This window comes from Micromesistius poutassou (genome assembly GCF_964030765.1).
Source record: "Micromesistius poutassou genome assembly, chromosome: 23".
Taxonomy (NCBI): domain Eukaryota; kingdom Metazoa; phylum Chordata; class Actinopteri; order Gadiformes; family Gadidae; genus Micromesistius; species Micromesistius poutassou.
In genome coordinates, this window is record NC_140293.1 from 10239842 (window position 1) to 10259133 (window position 19292).

General features: G+C 41.7%; 1 protein-coding gene across 1 annotated transcript in view; it reads left to right on the forward strand.

Annotated features, from left to right (window-relative positions):
- Positions 1–19292, forward strand: part of LOC311368797 (interferon-induced very large GTPase 1-like) — a gene marked incomplete at its 3' end in the record, with an annotated part of 32025 nt that overhangs the window by 4479 nt on the left and 8254 nt on the right. The window contains 4 exon segments of the mRNA XM_084487566.1: positions 6091–6157; positions 6380–6480; positions 14595–14676; positions 14973–15233. Coding sequence (XP_084343692.1) covers positions 6091–6157; positions 6380–6480; positions 14595–14676; positions 14973–15233 — 511 coding nt within the window.

The window sequence follows — 19292 nt, forward strand, 5'->3', positions numbered from 1 at the left end:
CCTTCCATCCCGAACAACCCCCCCCACCAAGACATATGGGAGTATCCGAGTCATTTCTGAACTTATATATTATACATATTATTATATATTATGGCGACCATCAAAATACATTGAATGACACTTGCGGCATGTTTATGCAATAATTTGGGGGGAATTCAGTTTAACTAAGTCATTTCATTTGACATAATGTAAGATACCCACCTCCGTTGTGTAGGATGCCCTCTTCTCTTCTTTCAAGACTCCAGAAAGAGTTTGCTTGGATAGGTCTCAGTGTAGTTTGAAAAGTGCACCCCCTGCCGGCGACTTTCATTGGTTTATGCTGCAATTTTGTCCCGCCCACGGACGCTCTGCGTCATACGGATACAAATTACTTTTGCTACATATGTACCACCTAGACGTGTTGCAAAAGTACCCTGCAGGAAAAACAACAGCTGAGACTCGTGGCAGCAGATTCGAGCACTTGTATCGATGGACTTGTGCTTGCTCATTAAAATGCTCAATGAACATAGTGATCTATATAATTTTATTTGTGAGGAAATATTTCACAGATGTGCAACTTCTGATGCATAAGTTCACATTTGGGTTACGAATGCACAAATGTCGTGCACATTCTCAGATTACGAAACACGGGTGTGCGAATGTGTTTTGCACCAACTGCGCTGCAATGATTGTAGCAAAAGTGTCAAGTGCATGACTCTTTGAAGTTGTGATGCACAGGATAGGATATGTGCACCTGTAACAAAGGACTTGTGAACTCGTAGCCCCTATTTTGTGTTTACAATGGTAGAAAAAATATTTACGACTTCAAATTTACTGTTACACATTTGCGACTTTAGTGTACACATGCTCAAGACTTTTGCTACAATATTGGATACTAGTTTGGAGTCACTGGGTCACATTACATAGAAACTATTGAAAGAAAAAAATATTGATGTTATATTATGATATATATATATATCATTTATGTGAAGTAATTTAATGATGGTCCCTAAATCAGTTTCCAGCGATTCAGCGCGAGGCTCTGGGAGGTGAGCTAACCGTTCTCCTGCTGCGGGCAAACCTCAGTAAATATTAGATATTCAGTCCGGCTGGAACCGGACTGAATATCCGTAGAATATCCAACTTAAAACTAACTTCACAGCGATGATTTCTTCAGATGGTTTTCAAACTAGTCATATCTACATCAGAAAATCAGCCAATTAAGTTTCAACTTATTCTATAATATGACAACAGGCATAGCTAGGAAACAATTTACTATTCAGTAAAACCCAAAACAATCCTAACAAGTTTTAATGCGACACAAATATATCTGACTGCAGGGGATTTTTTGAGTGGAGGAAACGCTATTTCAAAGACGTCACAAAAGTAAAATACTTGCTCACTTGAAACTATAATGTTACTACATTAAGCAGAAACTGAACTGAAAAGATGGCTTTATTTAATAAACTCTGTGAGCACGTTACTCAAGCATGGCTTTGTGTTATCTTCTAATACATCTGATCCTGGTAGTTATTGTTAGTATGCAAATAGGTACAGGTGCCGCCACCTAGTGGTTGGGACTCATATCATTACAGAAACATTGTACATTGACTTTTTAAACAAATGATCAACAACATTTATAATGTGTGCGGCATTGCTTCATATAACCACACAAATCATGCCATTTCATAACAATAGCACAACACAGGATCCACCAACTAATTCACACCAAACGTATTCAGTCGAGTATGTACAGCTAATTACAGGCCAGAGTAGCTCCAAGTTGGAGGGGGCCTCATATCTTTGCCATTGCTTATCATTCAACATCCCTTACCTTGGTTTACTGTATCGAGGACAAGCTGCTGTTAGTTTTCAAATTTGTTTTACGCGCACGCGGGCTAGTAGTGTCAGCGTGATGATGATGGTAAACAAACTGGGGGGGATTAGCCTTTTTTATGACAAAGAAAAAACACTATTGGAGAGGTTTGCTTGATGTTTGTACATGTTTTTTACCATTGGCAATAACGTCTTAATATTACAACTGTACAAAAATAACATTAAATTCAAGCATTTTTTTAAATTAAAATAAAGTCATGCTCGAAGAAGTGGGGGAACGGCATAATTGGCTTGGTTCCAGTCTTAAAACTCTTTATCTGACGATTTTCTGAAAAGTCAATGAAGAAAATAAATGGGAAAGTTACTTCCCCACCCCCCCCCCCCCCCCCCCTGTCAACAATCACACCAGCCCGTAATCCCGGTAATCCCGTACCCACCCACCCCCTGGTCAACAATTCCGCAAGCCCGCAATTCCGTACCAGGAGGGGGGCGCTCGGAGGGGGTCTAGCCTAGGGCGCAATTCAGTGTAGAACCCGCCCTGGCCTTCCATACAAACTCTTAAGTCATAACACACACAAGTTGGTTGTGTTAACGCAACATTTACCCACCAGTTTATTCAGAAAGCCATTTTCATCAATTTGTATGATTGGTCACTGATATATTCTTTGTTGTTCATTTTATACATACACTCAAACACCTTTGACATAAAAAAAAATTACGGATAAGACACCAGAAGCATTTTTCGATATGAGAGAGAGAGAGAGAGAAAACTTTATTGATCCCAATGGGCAATTCAGTTTGCAGTTGCACCTAGCCATGGTGAATAAATACATATAAACAAAGGACAATACAATACCATACCACAACCAGCATGACGTGAAAAGAGTCTCAGCAACACATTCAAATTGACACTCAACATTTAAGAGCCAGGGGAAATAAGCCAAGATATGGTGTGCCCCTACACGCACACACACATACACTTAAGCAAGTAAAAAAAAAAAAAAAAAAAAAAGGAGAAAAGAACCAAACTAACCTACCTACGCATGACAATCTTATTCAGAAGCCTGATAGAGGATGGGATAAAAGAGTCAGAGTAGCGATTAGTTTTGGTCCTGGCTGCGCAATAGCGCTGCCCTGAGGGCATCAGCATGAATTCACTCCTCAGGGCGTGGCCAGGCTGACTGGTAATGCATTTGGCTTTTTGCACTACCTGCCTCTTCCATAGTGAGCTCAGGTCATCGAGTTGCACTCCGATGACCTTAGAGCAGACCTTTATAATGCTGGCAAGACTGTTTTTATCTTTCACTGATAGCCCATTAAACCAGCACACAAATGAAAAAGTTAAAAGGCTTTCTATGAAACAATGATAAAAGTTACTTAAAATAACTTTAGAAACACAGAAAGAGTTCAGCCTCCTTAGTAGATAAATTCTTTGTTGTCCTCTCTTGACAATAGACTCCGTGTTTGCATGAAATTTTAGTTGATTGTCAAACACTGTGCCAAGGTATTTATAAGTATCCACAATTTGGACTTCCTCCCCATGAATTATACTAGCTATGGGGTCTTCGCTGTTTTTTCTGAAGTCTATTATTAATTCCTTGGTTTTGATGACATTTAGGTCCAAGTGATTATCCTCACACCATTCAGTAAAAGATGTGAGAGCACTGCCATGATCAGACTGTGGACCTTGGAGTAGAGACAACAAAGCGGTGTCATCTGAAAATTTAACTAAGAAGCTCCCCTGTTGAGATGACCTGCAGCGGTCTGTGTACATAATAAAAAGTAACGGGGAGAGGACACAGCCTTGGGGGGACCAGTATTTGAGATGATGGCTTGAGACATGAGGCCATTCACAAAGACACGCTGAACTCTGTCAGTTAAAAAATTTAAAAGCAACAATAAAATATGATGAGGTAACATGAAATAAGAAGCCAGCCTCTCAATCAAAATATGTGGCTGCATTTTGTTAAAAGCTGAGGAGAAGTCTGCGAATAGAAGTCTCACATGAGAGCTCGGCTTCTCCAGGTGTTTGTAGATTTTATCTAAAATAAGAATCTTTGCATCGTCTACGCTTTTCCCCGCCTGATAGGTGAACTGTAGTGGGTCTAATCTGTCTCCAATGAGGGATGTGACTTCATCTTTTAAAATTTTCTCAAGATTTTTCATCACTAAGGATGTGAGTGCTACAGGTCTAAAATCTTTAAGTTCTTTTGGATGTTTTGATTTTGGCACAGGAATTATAATGGAACTTTTCCATATTTTAGGTAGCTGGCCATGCTCTGTACACAAATTAAAAAGTGGAGTAAAGACCATACTAAGCTGGTCAGCGCAATGACGCAGCGTACGTCCACAGATACCATCCGGCCCAGCAGCTTTTCTGGTATTGACTCTCTTAAATAGAGTAGATACCTGTTCCTGAGATATCACCATATGGGTGTTAAGATCAAGGGACTTCCTCAAATTAGAAATGTCCTCAGAGAAGTTTGACCCTTCAAACCGAGAATAAAAAGAGTTAAAAGAATTTGGTAGGTCATAAACATCCAACCCCTCAATCATTATGGGCTGCCTGGATTCACATGAATGCTGATTTATGGATGCCATTGACTTAATTCCTTGCCAGGCAGCTCTGAGGTCACCACTGCTATATTGTTTTTCTATTTTCTCCTTATACTGCATTTTGGCCCTTCTAATTTCATTTCTCACTTCTCTGGAGACTTCTTTTTTCTCCTGGGGGTCACCAGTATAAAATATCCTTTTCTTCTTATTTAAGACAGATTTAAGTTCTTTGGTCACCCAAGGTTTATTATTGGGGTAAGTGACAATATTTCTAGATGGAATGACTAAGTCCACACAAAATGTAATGTAAGATGTGATTATGTCAGATAACTCATCAATGTCCTCAGAGCCATCATAAAAGCACTGCCAGTCTGTGCATTCAAAGCATGCCTGTAGAGAGGAGATGCTGTCCTCTGACCAGGTTTTCACTGATCTCTCCTTGTGCTCCAGGCGTCTGAAGGAGGGAATGTACACTGGCATGAGGTAGACGCTGTTGTGATAGGAGGCACCAAGGGAAGGCATGGATAGGGATTTGTAAGCACCCTTTACTGTGCCATAGCAAAGATCAATAATAGTGCGCCTCTGGGTAGTAGGGCACGTCACGTACTGTTCATAAGTTCTCATCGTGCTGCTCAAGTCACAGTTATTAAAATCCCTGAGGATAAACTTTGGTGCGTCGGGACATATTTCATCCAATTTGTGCGTCGTGTCAGCGATCAGCTGAGCAGCAGCAGACGCCTTAGCTCGTGGATGAATATATACAAGTGTATAAAACAATTGTTGGAACTCCCGTGGCAAGTAGAAGGGACGGATGGAGATCGTCAACAGTTCCAAGTCAGCGGTGCATATCCTTTCCCTGACTTTGACGGCATTACAATACCTCTCGTTAACATAGAAGCACACTCCTCCTCCTCGGCTTTTTCCGGTGGTTTCCGAGGATCGATCCAGTCGAATTGGTTTGCCGAATCCGCTTATGGTCAGGTCCTCATCCCGGTCCGACTCGGTGAGCCATGATTCCGTGAAGGCAAGGAGACATGCTTCTCTTATCTCCTTTTTGTATTTAGCCCATGCGTCCAGCTCATCTATCTTATTCCGGATAGACTGCACATTTGACAACAGTATGGTGGGAAGCGGAGGAAGCCGGCGGCGGTTGTCTAACCCAAGCCTCTTAAGTCTCCGGCGTAGTCCACCTCTTCTCCCCCTTTTACGAGTCTTTGTGGCCGGTTTGCATAGCTCCTTAGGTAAGCTGACCGGGACCGATCCCGCTGTGGAGGTCTGGAGTGAGAGAAGAAACTCTCGTCCATATCCCAGCACTCCGCGTCCACCTGTTCCACCTGATTCCTGACAGGCGGAAGGTGCTGAGAGTAGTGTCGCCACAAAAAGTAGCAAAAAAAGATTTAAAACTCGAAAAACGATCTGCATGGCTGGGATCCTGGCAATAATCGCATTCACACGGGACAGAAACTACATAGATTGCTTTAAAAGCACATTAAAACACGTTAAAAACACGTTTTCAGATGGCGAGGTAGACTGCTGGGTCGCACGCTGTGGAGCGCCCCCCAGACCCTAACCCCATGATAGATATTTGGACAATATGTGCCTGGCCCTAAAAGGTAGTCAGAGTCAGTTATTTTTTAATGTTCATATGCCACACAAAGTAATTGTTTTTTTGGATTATATTAATTTGATTATTTTTGTTCGCTCTTGTTTCAACTGAAGGACCTCCCCGATGCTTCTGATTCACTTTCTGAGAAAGTAGAACATCAACCCGATGATCTTCTTAACGGTAAGGTGAAAAGCACATAACATGCTATGATTCTGTCAAGTGTATAGACACAAGCTTACTTTTACGTTTTGTTTTACTGATATTCCTTCCATCGACAGAGTAAACGTTTAGTCATCATAAGGATTGGTGAAAGAAAGCAAAGCAAAGCAGCATCTATAGGCCTGTCATTCTGCAGCACGAGTAAACTTCCTTCATAACATGAGATCAAACCCCTCTTCTTAGTGTATGTGTGTGACACAGTAACCAGCCTGCCAAGCCAGCTGAGGAGGCCCAGAAGCACCGGCAGCAATATGAACAGATTGGGGCCCTGGCCAATAGGAGGGGTAAGATCACATACCTTTCAGAATAAAAGCCTGCTCCACCCTCCACCTCATTTATTCTCATTTACTTACAGAATAAAAGCCTCCTCCCTATACCACCTCTTTTATTCTCAATGGAGAATTTTCAGAATAAAAGCCTCCTCCACTCTCCCCAATAGCAGTGGAGCAGTATACACACCAGGGATGGAAATTAACACCCGCCACACGCCATTTGCGGGTGGATTTGTATGGTGGCGGGTGAATTGAGTCACTTCACCCGCCACTGTGTCGGGTAATACTTTCCAGTCAGGGCCGATAAAATTTGCATATTTAATACATTCGTCATACGGCCCCCTTCTTCGCCGTTTTAGTTTCAAAACGTCATATTCTACCATTCGTCCCATTGTAACCGGCGGACCTTCCACTGTCCACTACCACTGACGTCGTAACTAATTCATTCACTTTTCAACCGTTAACCTTCATTCAAAAATGTCACTTATCTACAGACTTGTATATTCAATAATATCCAAACTAAATTTCGATAGCATTTATGTTTATTCAGAATCACAGTTTAAGTTTCGGGTTCTCTTGATCTCACAGTTACACATCGATTACACATTGATCTCTGACAGTTACACATCGTAGGCCTAACTAAGTCAATTCTCAATAGTTTACCTTCGTTCAAAACATGTCACAAATATACAGACTTGTATATCCCATAATATCAAAAGAAATTTCGATAGCATTTATATTTATTTATATTTTATATTTATGTTTCACAGTTTAACAGAGTCCTTTTCAGTTGACTTCACGTTGACGCTCGAGCGAGGGGACGTTCAGCAGTGTTGCCAGATTGGGCTGCTTTTTGAGGATCAGACAGTGTTGCCAGATTGGGCTACCTTTTGAGGACGTTCAGCAGTGTTGCCAGATTGAGCTACTTTTTGAGGACTTTCAGACAGGGTTGCCAGATTGGGCTGTTTTTCCAGCCCTATTGTGCTACTTTTAATCACGCACCGGCTCCGCTATTCTCTTAAAGAGAATACCATTACTAATACTATTAGTAATACAAATTCAGCTACTATTACTTCAGTTACTTCTACTTCAGCTATTAGTACTATTATTTCAGCTATTACTACTTCTTCAGCTACTACTACTTCAGTTACTTCTACTTCAGCTATTAGTATTACTAATTCAGCTACTACTACTATTTCAACTACTTCTACTATTTCAGCTTCTACTACTACTTTCAGATTCTTCTGATGGAAAAAATGATGTGTATGAAAAACACTTCTTATCTATTGTTACTATTATATTGTTTAAAATGTATGCATATATCAAAAAGAATATAGCGTATAAAAAGTGGCTGGTAAAAAAGATGAGTGGCTGGTGGGCAAAAAAGTTAATTTCCATCTCTGATACACACACACACACACACACACACACACACACACACACACACACACACACACACACAGTAGAAATACACAATCTTGTGGGAAACTTACTTAAAATACAAAGGCGATTAGATTTAGTGCTTACAATCTCATATTAAAACTAGAAAATGGATTTCCTGAAGAAAATACTGCACACACACACATGCATTGGATAAATCAATGCATGCATTGCCTGAAACGCAATGCAACTGCTTCGGTACGCAGCGTGGCCGGGAAAAAAGAACGTTACATCGGATGAACGGAGCTACTGGTCTTCAGTCACCACTGCAGGAACAGCAGCGTGACGGAAAACTGGACACAAACTGACACATGTGACCCAGTGACTCCAAACCAGTATCCAATTGTATTACTAGTAGCACTAAAATACCATAAAAAGTTGTGTGTCTTTGTCCAGTTTAGTAATGGAATTGGATACTGGTTTGGAGTCACTGGGTCACATGACATAGAAGCTATGGGAAAAAAAGATTTAGAGTTGTAGGAACTGTAGGTAGGTTGATGTAAATAGTGGTTCCGGTGGAGTGAGGTTTGGCGAGCAGGCAGTGTCTCGGTCAGAAGACAGTGGTATGGGTGATGAATAAGAGCAGGGTTTGATGCAACACAATTTGGTGTATTTTCTTATTCTTCAAAAAATGTATAGGCTCCGCCCCCCACCAACAGGTGAGGTGGGCGTGGTCAAGTGGCAGGTGGCAAAGGTATATTTAGGACGGGCAGATTCAACACATTCATTGTGTTGAAAGAATAAAAATGGAAGGGAAAGGAAATTAAATGGAAGGAGTCTTTTCAGGAGTCACTGGGTCACATGACATGGAAGCTATTGAAAAAAAAAGAAGAAGATAATTCCTGAATATTATTATTAATTTTAAATATATGCCATAAAGTGTGTCTTATTTGTCCAGTTTATATGAAGGTATTATTGTAGCAAAAGTCTTGAGCATGCGTACACTAAAGTCACAAATGTGTAACAGTAAAGTTGAAGTCGTAAATATTTATGTTGCATGTGTACACTAAAGTCACAAATGTGTAACAGTGAAGTTGAAGTCTTTTTATTTTCAGTCCGGCTGGAACCGGACTGAATATCCGTCGAATATCCAACTTAAAACTAACTTCACCACGATGATTTCTTCAGATGTTTTTCAAACTAGTCATATCTACCATAGGCGTCAATTACGCTGACGAGTACCCACCAGTTTTCGTCAAGATTCATTTTGTACCCACCACTTAAAAAGACAAAAAACTTGAGTTTAATTATTATAGATTATTACACGGCTCTTCTCAATGCTGTGGAATGCGCTGTTCACTTGCATGGTCCTTCCCGACTTCCAGCGGTGAATTCTTTTTCGATAATTGACCGTTGCATATAATGACCGCTGTCAAGGAAAGTGGCTCTGATTCACGTCTCTCGTATCACTCCGCAAGTAGTCCGGTAATTTATCAACCCCAGCGTATTTGGTTGCTAAGCAACGTCAACGTCTTTGGCGGACTATTTCTCTGTTGATCAACGTATAGAACGTCGCCGGTCATTATCTAGAGCAAGCCCCTTCAGGGCAAGACACCTTCGCTTCGCGCCCTGTCTGCGCTTATTTTTCCGATAATGACCGGCATTCTATACATTATCCCTTACTTATTTTTGTATGAGCTGCCAGCCTGGCTTGGACAATGAATGAGGTATTAATACCGATACTCTTTGGCTGGGATGCAATGATGAGGCATCAGACAATCAAGTCATTTTAGCCTGAATACATAGGTAAAAAGCACCAGAGCAGGTCGGTAGTACCATGGACAGTATCAGAGCGATAACCTGTTGAACTAAATGGATGTGGTAGGCTACACCACGGGATGCATCTGCAGACCACTGCCACATAAATAAAGGTAAGATGCGATATTTATTGCTTAAGATTTGCTGGTGCTGTGGTGAGGTGTTTTGTGTTTTTTTTGCACTCAAGTGGTCGGCCGTTTCAACTCTTGCAATTGATGTTAGCCATAGCCACCAAGTAGCCTAACTTATCCATGGTTTGCGTTCGTACAGTGTTGGTATAGTGGAGATGACGATAGTGGAGTAATTAGTGGAATAATTGTGGTGGGGAGTACATGAGTTTTGGTCAGAATGCCTGATGTAGATTGGATGGATGCGTGTTGTGAATTGAGAACAGCCACCTCATGATGTGATACAGCGTTCATTTATTTTTTGCTTTTTCAATCTTTTTCGACATTTGTAGTGCTGTGTGTAGCCACACGTTTGCCCCTTCACAACTTAAACACATAGTTAATTTCCTTTCCTAGCTCCTCTTTGTTTGTGTTGGTAGCTTAGTCATGTCATGTCACGTTGTCAACATTGGTACATGGAGCACAACATAGTGGGTCATAGCCTATGTCCAATGCTTTTTGGAAACACTTTCTTCATAAAACGTGTCAGACATCAGTTTTATGTATACATTTTAATCATTAGTAAGCTACATGGGTATGCCGTCTTTCAGAACCTTTCATTACCTGCACTAAAGAGAAAAAAAAGATTGCATCCTCATTGTACCCAGCACTTCTGAAAATGCACTTTTGAATGCGTCTCTGTCCCTAGCACATTTCAAACCAAACTGACGCCCATGATATCTACGTCAGAAAATCAGCCAATTAAGTTTCAACTTATTCTGTAATATGACAACAGGCATAGCTAGGAAACAATTTACTATTCAGTAAAACTCAAAACAATCCCAACAAGTTTTAATGCGACACAAATATATCTGACTGCAGGGGATTTTTTGAGTGGGGGAAACGCTATTTTAAAGAAGTCACAAAAGTTAAATACTTGCTCACTTGAAACTGTAATGTTACTACATTAAGCAGAAACTGAACTAAAAAGATGGCTTTATTTAATAAACTCTGTGAGTACGTTACTCAAGCATGGCTTTGCATTGTCTTCTAATACATCTGATCCTGGTAGTTATAGTTACTATGCAAATAGGTACAGGTGCCGCCACCTAGTGGTTGGGACTCATATCATTACAGAAACATTGTACATTTAGCCTGGTTCCGCCCGCCTCCGTACTTCCGCTCAATTTTCATTTCACTTCAGTACAGGTCTGGGAGTGCTGTATGTTCGAACGATTTCCCTCAAGTTTGTCCCTCCAATCAGCAAACAGGAGGTGCGGCCTGAGAACAGTGGCGTACAGGTCGTGCGCGAGTTTCAGTTGTAGTCAAACGAATACCAGGAAGCAGCAGGAAGACCATGGAGAAAGCTATTCGGTCTGTTGTGGAAACTTCCGAATATAGATAAATTAAAGCCAGATTTTTTTTTTGTTGGTGGTCAAGATGTTGTGGCGCTTCTTCCCACGGGATTCGGGAAAAGTTGAATTTTCCAGCTGGCTCCGTTATTGGTGAAGGAGTTTGCTAAGCATGAAATACGTCACGACCAAACGTTAGCGATTGGTTAAGGCAGATCCGGAGTAGCACTGGGCAGAGCCAATAGGTTTTAAACTTCAACAGCAGCCGCCTTCAAGTGAGAAATTGTTTGTCTCTATAGCAGTTCTAGGCAGTTCTAGTACATTGACCTTTTTAAACAAATTATCAACATTTATAATGTGTGCGGCATTGCTTCATATAACCACACAAATCATGCCAATTGATAACAATAGCACAACACAGGATCCGCCAACTAATTCACACCAAACGTATTCAGTCGAGTATGTACAGCTAATTACAGGCCGGAGTAGCTCCAAGATGGAGGGGGCCTCATATCTTTGCCATTGCTCATCATTCAACATCCCTTACCTTGGTTTACTGTATCGAGGACGAGCTGCTGTTAGTTTTCAAATTTGTTTTACGCACACGCGGGCTAGTAGTGTCAGCGTGATGATGATGGTAAACAAACTGGGGGGGATTAGCCTTTTTTATGGCAAAGAAAAAAACACTATTGGAGAGGTTTGCTTGATGTTTGTACATGTTTTTACCATTGGCAATAACGTCTTAATATTACAACTGTAAAAAAATAACATTCAATTCAAGCATTTTTTTAAATTAAAATAAAGTCATGCTCGAAGAAGTGGTGGAACGGCATAATTGGCTTGATTCCAGTCTTAAAACTATCTAACGATTTTCTGAAAAGTCAATGAAGAAAATAAATGGGAAATTTACTTCCACAGCCGTTCCAAAAGGGGGCGATCACTGTTCCGCTCGATTACGTAAGGGATAATGTATAGAACGCCGGTCATTATTGGGAAATAAGCCCAGACAGGGCAACAGTCTTGCTTCGCCCTGAAGGGGCTTGTTTTAGATAATGACTGGCGACGTTCTATACATTATCCCGCTTATTACACGTTACTTTCAAAAACGAAAAAATAACTTTACACGCTGTGTCATTCTACAATTACCATTGGTAGTGTTGATCAGCAGAGAAATAGTCCGCCGTTGACGTTGACGTCACTTAAGTTACCATACTACTTGCGGAGTGATACGAAAGACGTGAATCACTCCACTTTCCTTGACAGCGGTCATTATATGCTTAGTAACGGTCATTATTGAAAAATAATTCACCACCGGAAGTCGGGAAGGCCCATGCAAGTGAACGAAGCGTTCCAGAGCATTGAGAAGAGCCGTGTAATAACTTTATATAACCATCCACTGTGTCTTAGCAACTACACTCGTTGGGAACCGGTAGAACCGGCATTGAGGGACGCGCGGGAAGTGATTGCAGTCAGGAAACGTACCATGTCGATGACAGCAATACACTTTATGAAACACACACACACAAACATTAACAATATAAACACTACAATAATGACAAAGGTTATAATATGCAAGAAGCGGGTTGGAAGCCGTCAGAAAAAAGTTTGCAATGGTGTATGGTTACTTCCTTCAATCGTTCACAAAATAATGTACACTGTTTCATACCTTTGGCTTTCTTTCCGTTTTCCAGATATTTTTTTGGCCTGAATCAATATTTTTATAGTCACAACTAACTTGACAGATAATTGGCTTGGTTCCAGCCTTAAAACAGTCAGTCGCTGTTACGCTCTATTGGCCTTTTTTATGACAAAGAAGACACTATTGGAGAGGTTTGGTTGATGTGTCACATGTGTACTTGTTTTTACCTTTGGCAATAATGTCTTGATGTTAAAATTGTAAAAAACAACATTTAACTGAAACAAAAGATTAAATAGTAAAAGTAAATATAAAATGGGCCTTTTTTAGTATTACATTGGTAAATTATTTAACAAAGGGCAATTGTCAGAAGTCAAATATTTATTAAACTAAACTATTTCGGCAAAAAAAAAAAACAGACTTCCACAAGTTTTTAATAAGAATGGAGCAACCCGTTGGCTGTGGCAGGCCAGTTGCATGTTAACGTGCCAAAATGAGACCTGACGTGTTCACATGTGAATTTTTGCTGCATTTATTTGTACTTATGGCCTTCCATACAAACTCTTAAGTCATAACACACAAAAGTTGGTTGTGTTAACGCAACATTTACCCACCAGTTTATTCAGAAAGCCGTTTTCATCATGTATGAATTGGTCACTGATATATTCTTTGTTGTTAATTTCATACATACACTCATACACCTTTGACATTAAAAAAAATTACGGATAAGACGCCAGAAGCATTTTTCGATATGATAGATATTTGGACAATATGTGCCTGGCCCTAAAAGGTAGTCAGTCAGTTATTTTTTAATGTTCATATGCCACACACGCTATTGTGGTCAGACTCAGAGAAGATTGTTTATTTTATTGAGCTTACAGTTCCTTGGGAAGACAGAGTTGAAGTAGCCAATGAGCTTAAGAAAGCAAAGTATGCTGAGATGGCTGGAGAGGCAGCACAGCGAGGCTGGTCTACACGACTAAGACCTATTGAAGTCGGTGCACGGGGGTTCATGGCTAGATCTGCTATTAGCTTGCTGACTGAACTGGGTATTTGTGGACGAAGTCTGAGGCAGGCGGTTAGTAGCATGTCCGTGGCAGCAGAACGAGCAAGTGAATGGCTGTGGGTAAGGAGAAAACATACTTCCTGGGGTTACCAAGCTAAGGTAAGCTAGATGTGCTAACGTGTGCTATTGTGCTAACGTGTTTGTTTGGTCAGGGTTAGTGGTAGGGCTAGGGGTACGATGCAAGAGAGTGTTTAGATGCATTAAATGTGGCAATGTGGTGGCAGCATTGAGGGGGGTGAATCCAGGACGCTGGTTTCATTGTTAAGCCTTCAGGAGGTGTCGTGGGCCTAACTTAACGAAACATCTGTGAAAGAGGGTGCCCACTTGATAACCCCAATGATATTCTGCTTACTGCATACTGCTGTATTTACTGCTGTTAGTTGGGCTAGTTGCCGTGTGTTTTTCACCTTTGGTTGGTAGCTTAGTAGCCAATGTGCTTATAAGGTTGGATTGGTCAGGGGGCATTGTCACTACCTGGAGCTTGCACTTAAACGGAGCCTGGGTCTGTTGAAGGTGGCATTGCTGTTTTTAGGCTATGATAGCCATAGGATAGGATAGGTATATTGTATTGTATTTATTTATTTATTTTTCTTTTCTTTTCACCTTTGGTTGGTAGTTTGGTAGCCAGCGTGCTTGTAAGGTTGGTTTGGACAGGGGCCTCTGAATATGTGTTTTCCTTGGATTTTGGCACAAGGGATTATAACATCTGATCCTGTGTATTAATGAAATAATTTGTTTATTTTTGTTCGCTCTTGTTTCAACTGAAGGACCTCCCCGATGCTTCTGATTCACTTTCTGAGGGATCAGGCCATTCCAGTAGAGAACATCAACCCGATGATCTTCTTAACGGTAAGGTGAAAAGCACATAACATGCTATGATTTTGTCAAGTGTATAGACACAAGCTTACTTTTACGTTTTGTTTTACTGATAACACATGTTCCTTCCATCGAAAGAGTAAACCTTTAGTCATCATAAGGATTGGCGAAAGAAAGCATAGCAAAGCAGCATCTATAGGCCTGTCATTCTGCAGCACGAGTAAACATGCTTCATAACATGAGATCAAACCCCTCTTATAGTCAAAACTGATACAACCAGAAGGTAGCATGCTACATGAATATGCTTGTTTGTTTTTCATCTTTTACAGAGGCCATTCCTCCAGGAAATGTCCAAGTTTCCCATGTCAGCAGTAGTACGGTGTCTCTTACATGGGAAACACCTGCTGGTGAGGTGGGGGGCTATGTTGTGACCTGTTTCTGTGATTCAGAGACACACGGAAAGAAGACAACAGATTCAGAATGTGTGACATTCTCCGATCTGAAGCCAGGGCTCAAGTATGACTTCCAAATTCAAACACAGCTGAAAAGCGGAGGACTCAGCCAGCCTGCCTTGACATCTGCCCACACAGGTGAGTTATTCTTATAAGCTACTAAAACCTTTTCATACAAGTTTCATACTACTCTTTTTGCTGATTGTTATCAGACTCTCCTCTCTCCTTTAAACTCATATTCTTTTTAGAGTTGTTCTGATACCGATACCAGTATCGGAAATTCCTCCGATACTGCCTAAAATTCAGTATTGCCATCACATGACTAGTTCATTTACTACACAGGCAAAGAACATCACAAACACGTGGGGTGTTATGCTGCGTTTGTTAAAGGTCAGAGGTGGAAAGTCGGAATGGGAAACACGTCATCTCCCACCTATGTGCGTTCAAGTTACCAAGTCAGAAAAACATGGATGCATGGATGCTTGACTACAAATGAATTATCATAATTATCGATTATAAATGTAAATGATCTAGTTCTGAGAATAAATTATCGACATTAAGTGAACCGACTATACATTGCTCTCATCGTAAGAGAACCTTTCAATGAGAACAAATGCTATTAGTAGTTACAATGCTAGATGCTATATCGGTATATGCTCGGTAATGGCCGAAGTTCAGGATTCGGAATCGGGATGAAAAAAAATGGTATCGGAACATCTCTAATTCTATTCCTATCTACTGGCAATTTAAGATAGCTACACACACTAGCACAATAACTATGTGCCTTAACCCATTGGCGCCGGATGCTGCGTGACGCAACATTGCCCCTCCCGCCGGGAGCTGCGCAACGCAGCATTGGCTCTGCTGCCGGCTGCTGCGTGGCGCAGCATTTTGTACACGTGATTGTTTTCATGACGAATGCAGCAAATAACTCACTTTGGTTGGTTAAAATACACATGGGGTGGGTCTTAAGGCTTTGGTAAAGATCTCGTGACCACCAAAATGCACTTTGATTGGCTGAAAATCACGTAAATCAATCAAATATACACATGCTTTTCTGTTGTTTTTAGCGAGCAGGAAGTAGCGAGTAGCGATGGACATGCATGTTTTTGATAGCGATGGCAGTGATATCGATCTAAATTTCGAGGGATTTGAGTCTGAGGAGGAGGAGGAGAATGAGTTTGTGCCAAATGATCCACTAGAACGGGCACAGCAGTGCGATTTTTTGGACACCGAAGAAGAGGAGGAGGAGGATGAGTTTCGGGGATTCCAGGTGGACTGGAGAACCGATAATTACCTACGTCGGCATACAAAGCCATTCACTCGTACACCGGGGGTGAAACAACCGATCCCCTTGGATGCAAGCCCACTCGACGTTTTTTCACTAATCTTTACCGATGAGCTGTGGGACACGTTAGTGACCGAGACGAATCGGTACGCGGAACAGGTACGAGCTCAGACCCCCACGACCTCAAAGTGGACCCCGGTCTCGAAAACAGAGATGAGAACATTCCTCGGGCTGTGTCTTTGCTTTGGCATTTTAAAGCTACCAGCACGTCGGGATTACTGGAGGCAGACAAAGTGGCTGTACCAAACGAGTGTCCCCAGGGCAATGTCGAGGGACCGTTTCGACATGATCTGGAGGTAATTATTAATGTTTTGTTTTCTTGTGCTCTCTTCCGAGTTCCATACTCTTTTCTCTCTCTTCTCTTAGATAACGGAATGGCCAGTAATGATAGTGGTGCTATAGCAATTACTAATGGTGATGATGGTTGATAATGAATAAATACAATAATGGAATAATGAATAAATAGCGTAATAAATAGTAATACAATTATGAATAAATATAAATACTATAAATAACAATACATAATAATACAAATAAACACAATGATGGAAATAAATGTCAGGCTCAAATTCTTTGTCATATGCATTTTCAGATATCTCCATCTACAAGATAACTTGGACCCTGCCTTGGATAAATCCGATAAGCTGTGGAAGATCCGGCGGTTCATGGACCTCCTCTTGCTTCAGTTCCAGGCCCTCTATGAGGTCAATGGGTATGTGAGCGTGGATGAGTCCATGGTGAAATACAAGGGACGCCTTGCCTTCCGGCAGTACCTCCCCATGAAGCCAGTGAAGTGGGGGATAAAGGTGTGGGTCATGGCAGAGAGCAAAACAGGCTACGTGAACAATTTCCAAGTGTACACAGGGGCCATTGCAGGCAAGACTGAGACAGGCCTGGCTCACCGGATTGTGTCAGACCTGGCTACACCGTATTTCGATTCAAACCTGTGTGTTTACATGGACAACTTCTACACTAGCGTGAAGTTGTTGCTGGATCTGCATCACAGGGGTGTCCAAGCGTGCGGCACGGTGCGTGCCGGGAGGAAGGACCTCCCTAAAAACAAGGAGCTGACTAAGAAGGCTGGTCTAAACAAACATGCATTCAATGTGGCACAGCAGGATGACCTCACCTTCTGCGTCTGGCAGGACACCAAAACGGTCATGGTCCTGTCCAACTTTCATGACCCGACAGCTCATGGGTCAGTGAAGAGGAGAACCGGTGGGCAACGCCAGACTAATGTTCAGGTGCCAGCATGTCTTGCTGATTATCAGCAACACATGAAGGGGGTCGATTTACTGGACCAGATGGTGGGCTACTATCAGATACACCACCGGTCTACGAAGTGGTGGAGGAGGCTGTTCTTCTACTTCCTCAGTGTTGCGGGCTACAATGCCTTTGTTGCTGCCAGGTCTGTGGGAGGACCTGAGTGGAAGTACAGAAGGACTGGCTACAAGGACTGGCTGGAGGATCTGTCCCAGGAGCTGATCATCCCTGTGACCGCAAGAAGTGCTCCCTGTGTGCTCCCCACCACCCCAACAGCTGCTTCTGCGGACCATGATCTGGCCCAGATCTTTACGAAAAGGAAGACCTGCAGGGAGTGTTCTCTAAAGCACAGTGGCACCAGCGTGCGTCCAGGGTCAACACTGATGGGGTGCAAGCAGTGCAATGTCCCTCTGCACCGCGAGTGCTTTATGCACCACGTTGTTAGGGAGTCAAGTTCCACCTCAGGACTTTCCCCATCCCTCCACACCCCTCCCCCCACCTCCCCAACCCTCCCCACCCCTCCCTCATAATGTTTTGATGCCTGAAATTTTTATTATTTGTATTTTATATCATTGTTTTTACTGTTTTTCTTATTTATCTTGTTTTGAGAATGTTTACAATTTTTTCCTGTTATAGTTGTGCTCAGGGAGCATGTTTTAATAAAACATGTGGTTCTTACCTTTACAATGCTTCTTATTTCATCTTTCTAGGTGCTCCAGAGGCTTAGATATTAAGGTTTATGTAGACGTTGACAATTCTTACTATTTTCTCAGAAAACCCTCAGGAAATGAGGATCTTTTTCCCAGAATAGCATAGGATTTAAGCAGGTGTTTTAGCAGGCGTTTTAGGCATAAATGGGTTAATAAACAACATTCATAATAGTACATAAACAGAAATAAACCATATAAAATAACTTTTGGATCAATAAAGAGGTTCATCATGCTGGCACTAACATCATTACTCTTGGCTGGGCTCCAACTGAACAGCAAGTGGAATCTTATTATCATCTTGTATACTGCTGCAAAATAAAGTCACAGACAACAGTAGACATCGGGGACCTTTTGCCTGGGACGCAATACACTTTTAGTATCATCAGGATTACTGAGGGAAAACATACAAATCAGCATCTGTATCGGCCTGCACTGGTAACCATGCTTCATAGCATGAGATCAATCCCCCTCTTAAAGTCAAACACTGATACAACCAGAATGCTACATGAATATGCTTGTTTGTTTTTCATCTTTTGCAGAGGCCATTCCTCCAGGAAATGTCCACGTTTCCCATGTCAGCAGTAGTACGGTGTCTCTTACATGGGAAACACCTGCTGGTGAGGTGGAGGGCTATGTTGCGACCTGTTTCCGTGATTCAGAGACACACGGAGAGCAGACAACAGATTCAGACAGTGTGACATTCTCCCATCTGAAGCCAGGGCTCAAGTATGACTTCCATATTAAAACACAGCTGAAAAGCGGAGGACTCAGCCAGCCTGCCTTAACATCTGCCCACACAGGTGAGTTATTCTTATAAGCTACTAAAACCTTTTCATTTAAGGGACATACTACTCTTTTTGCTGATTGTTATCAGAC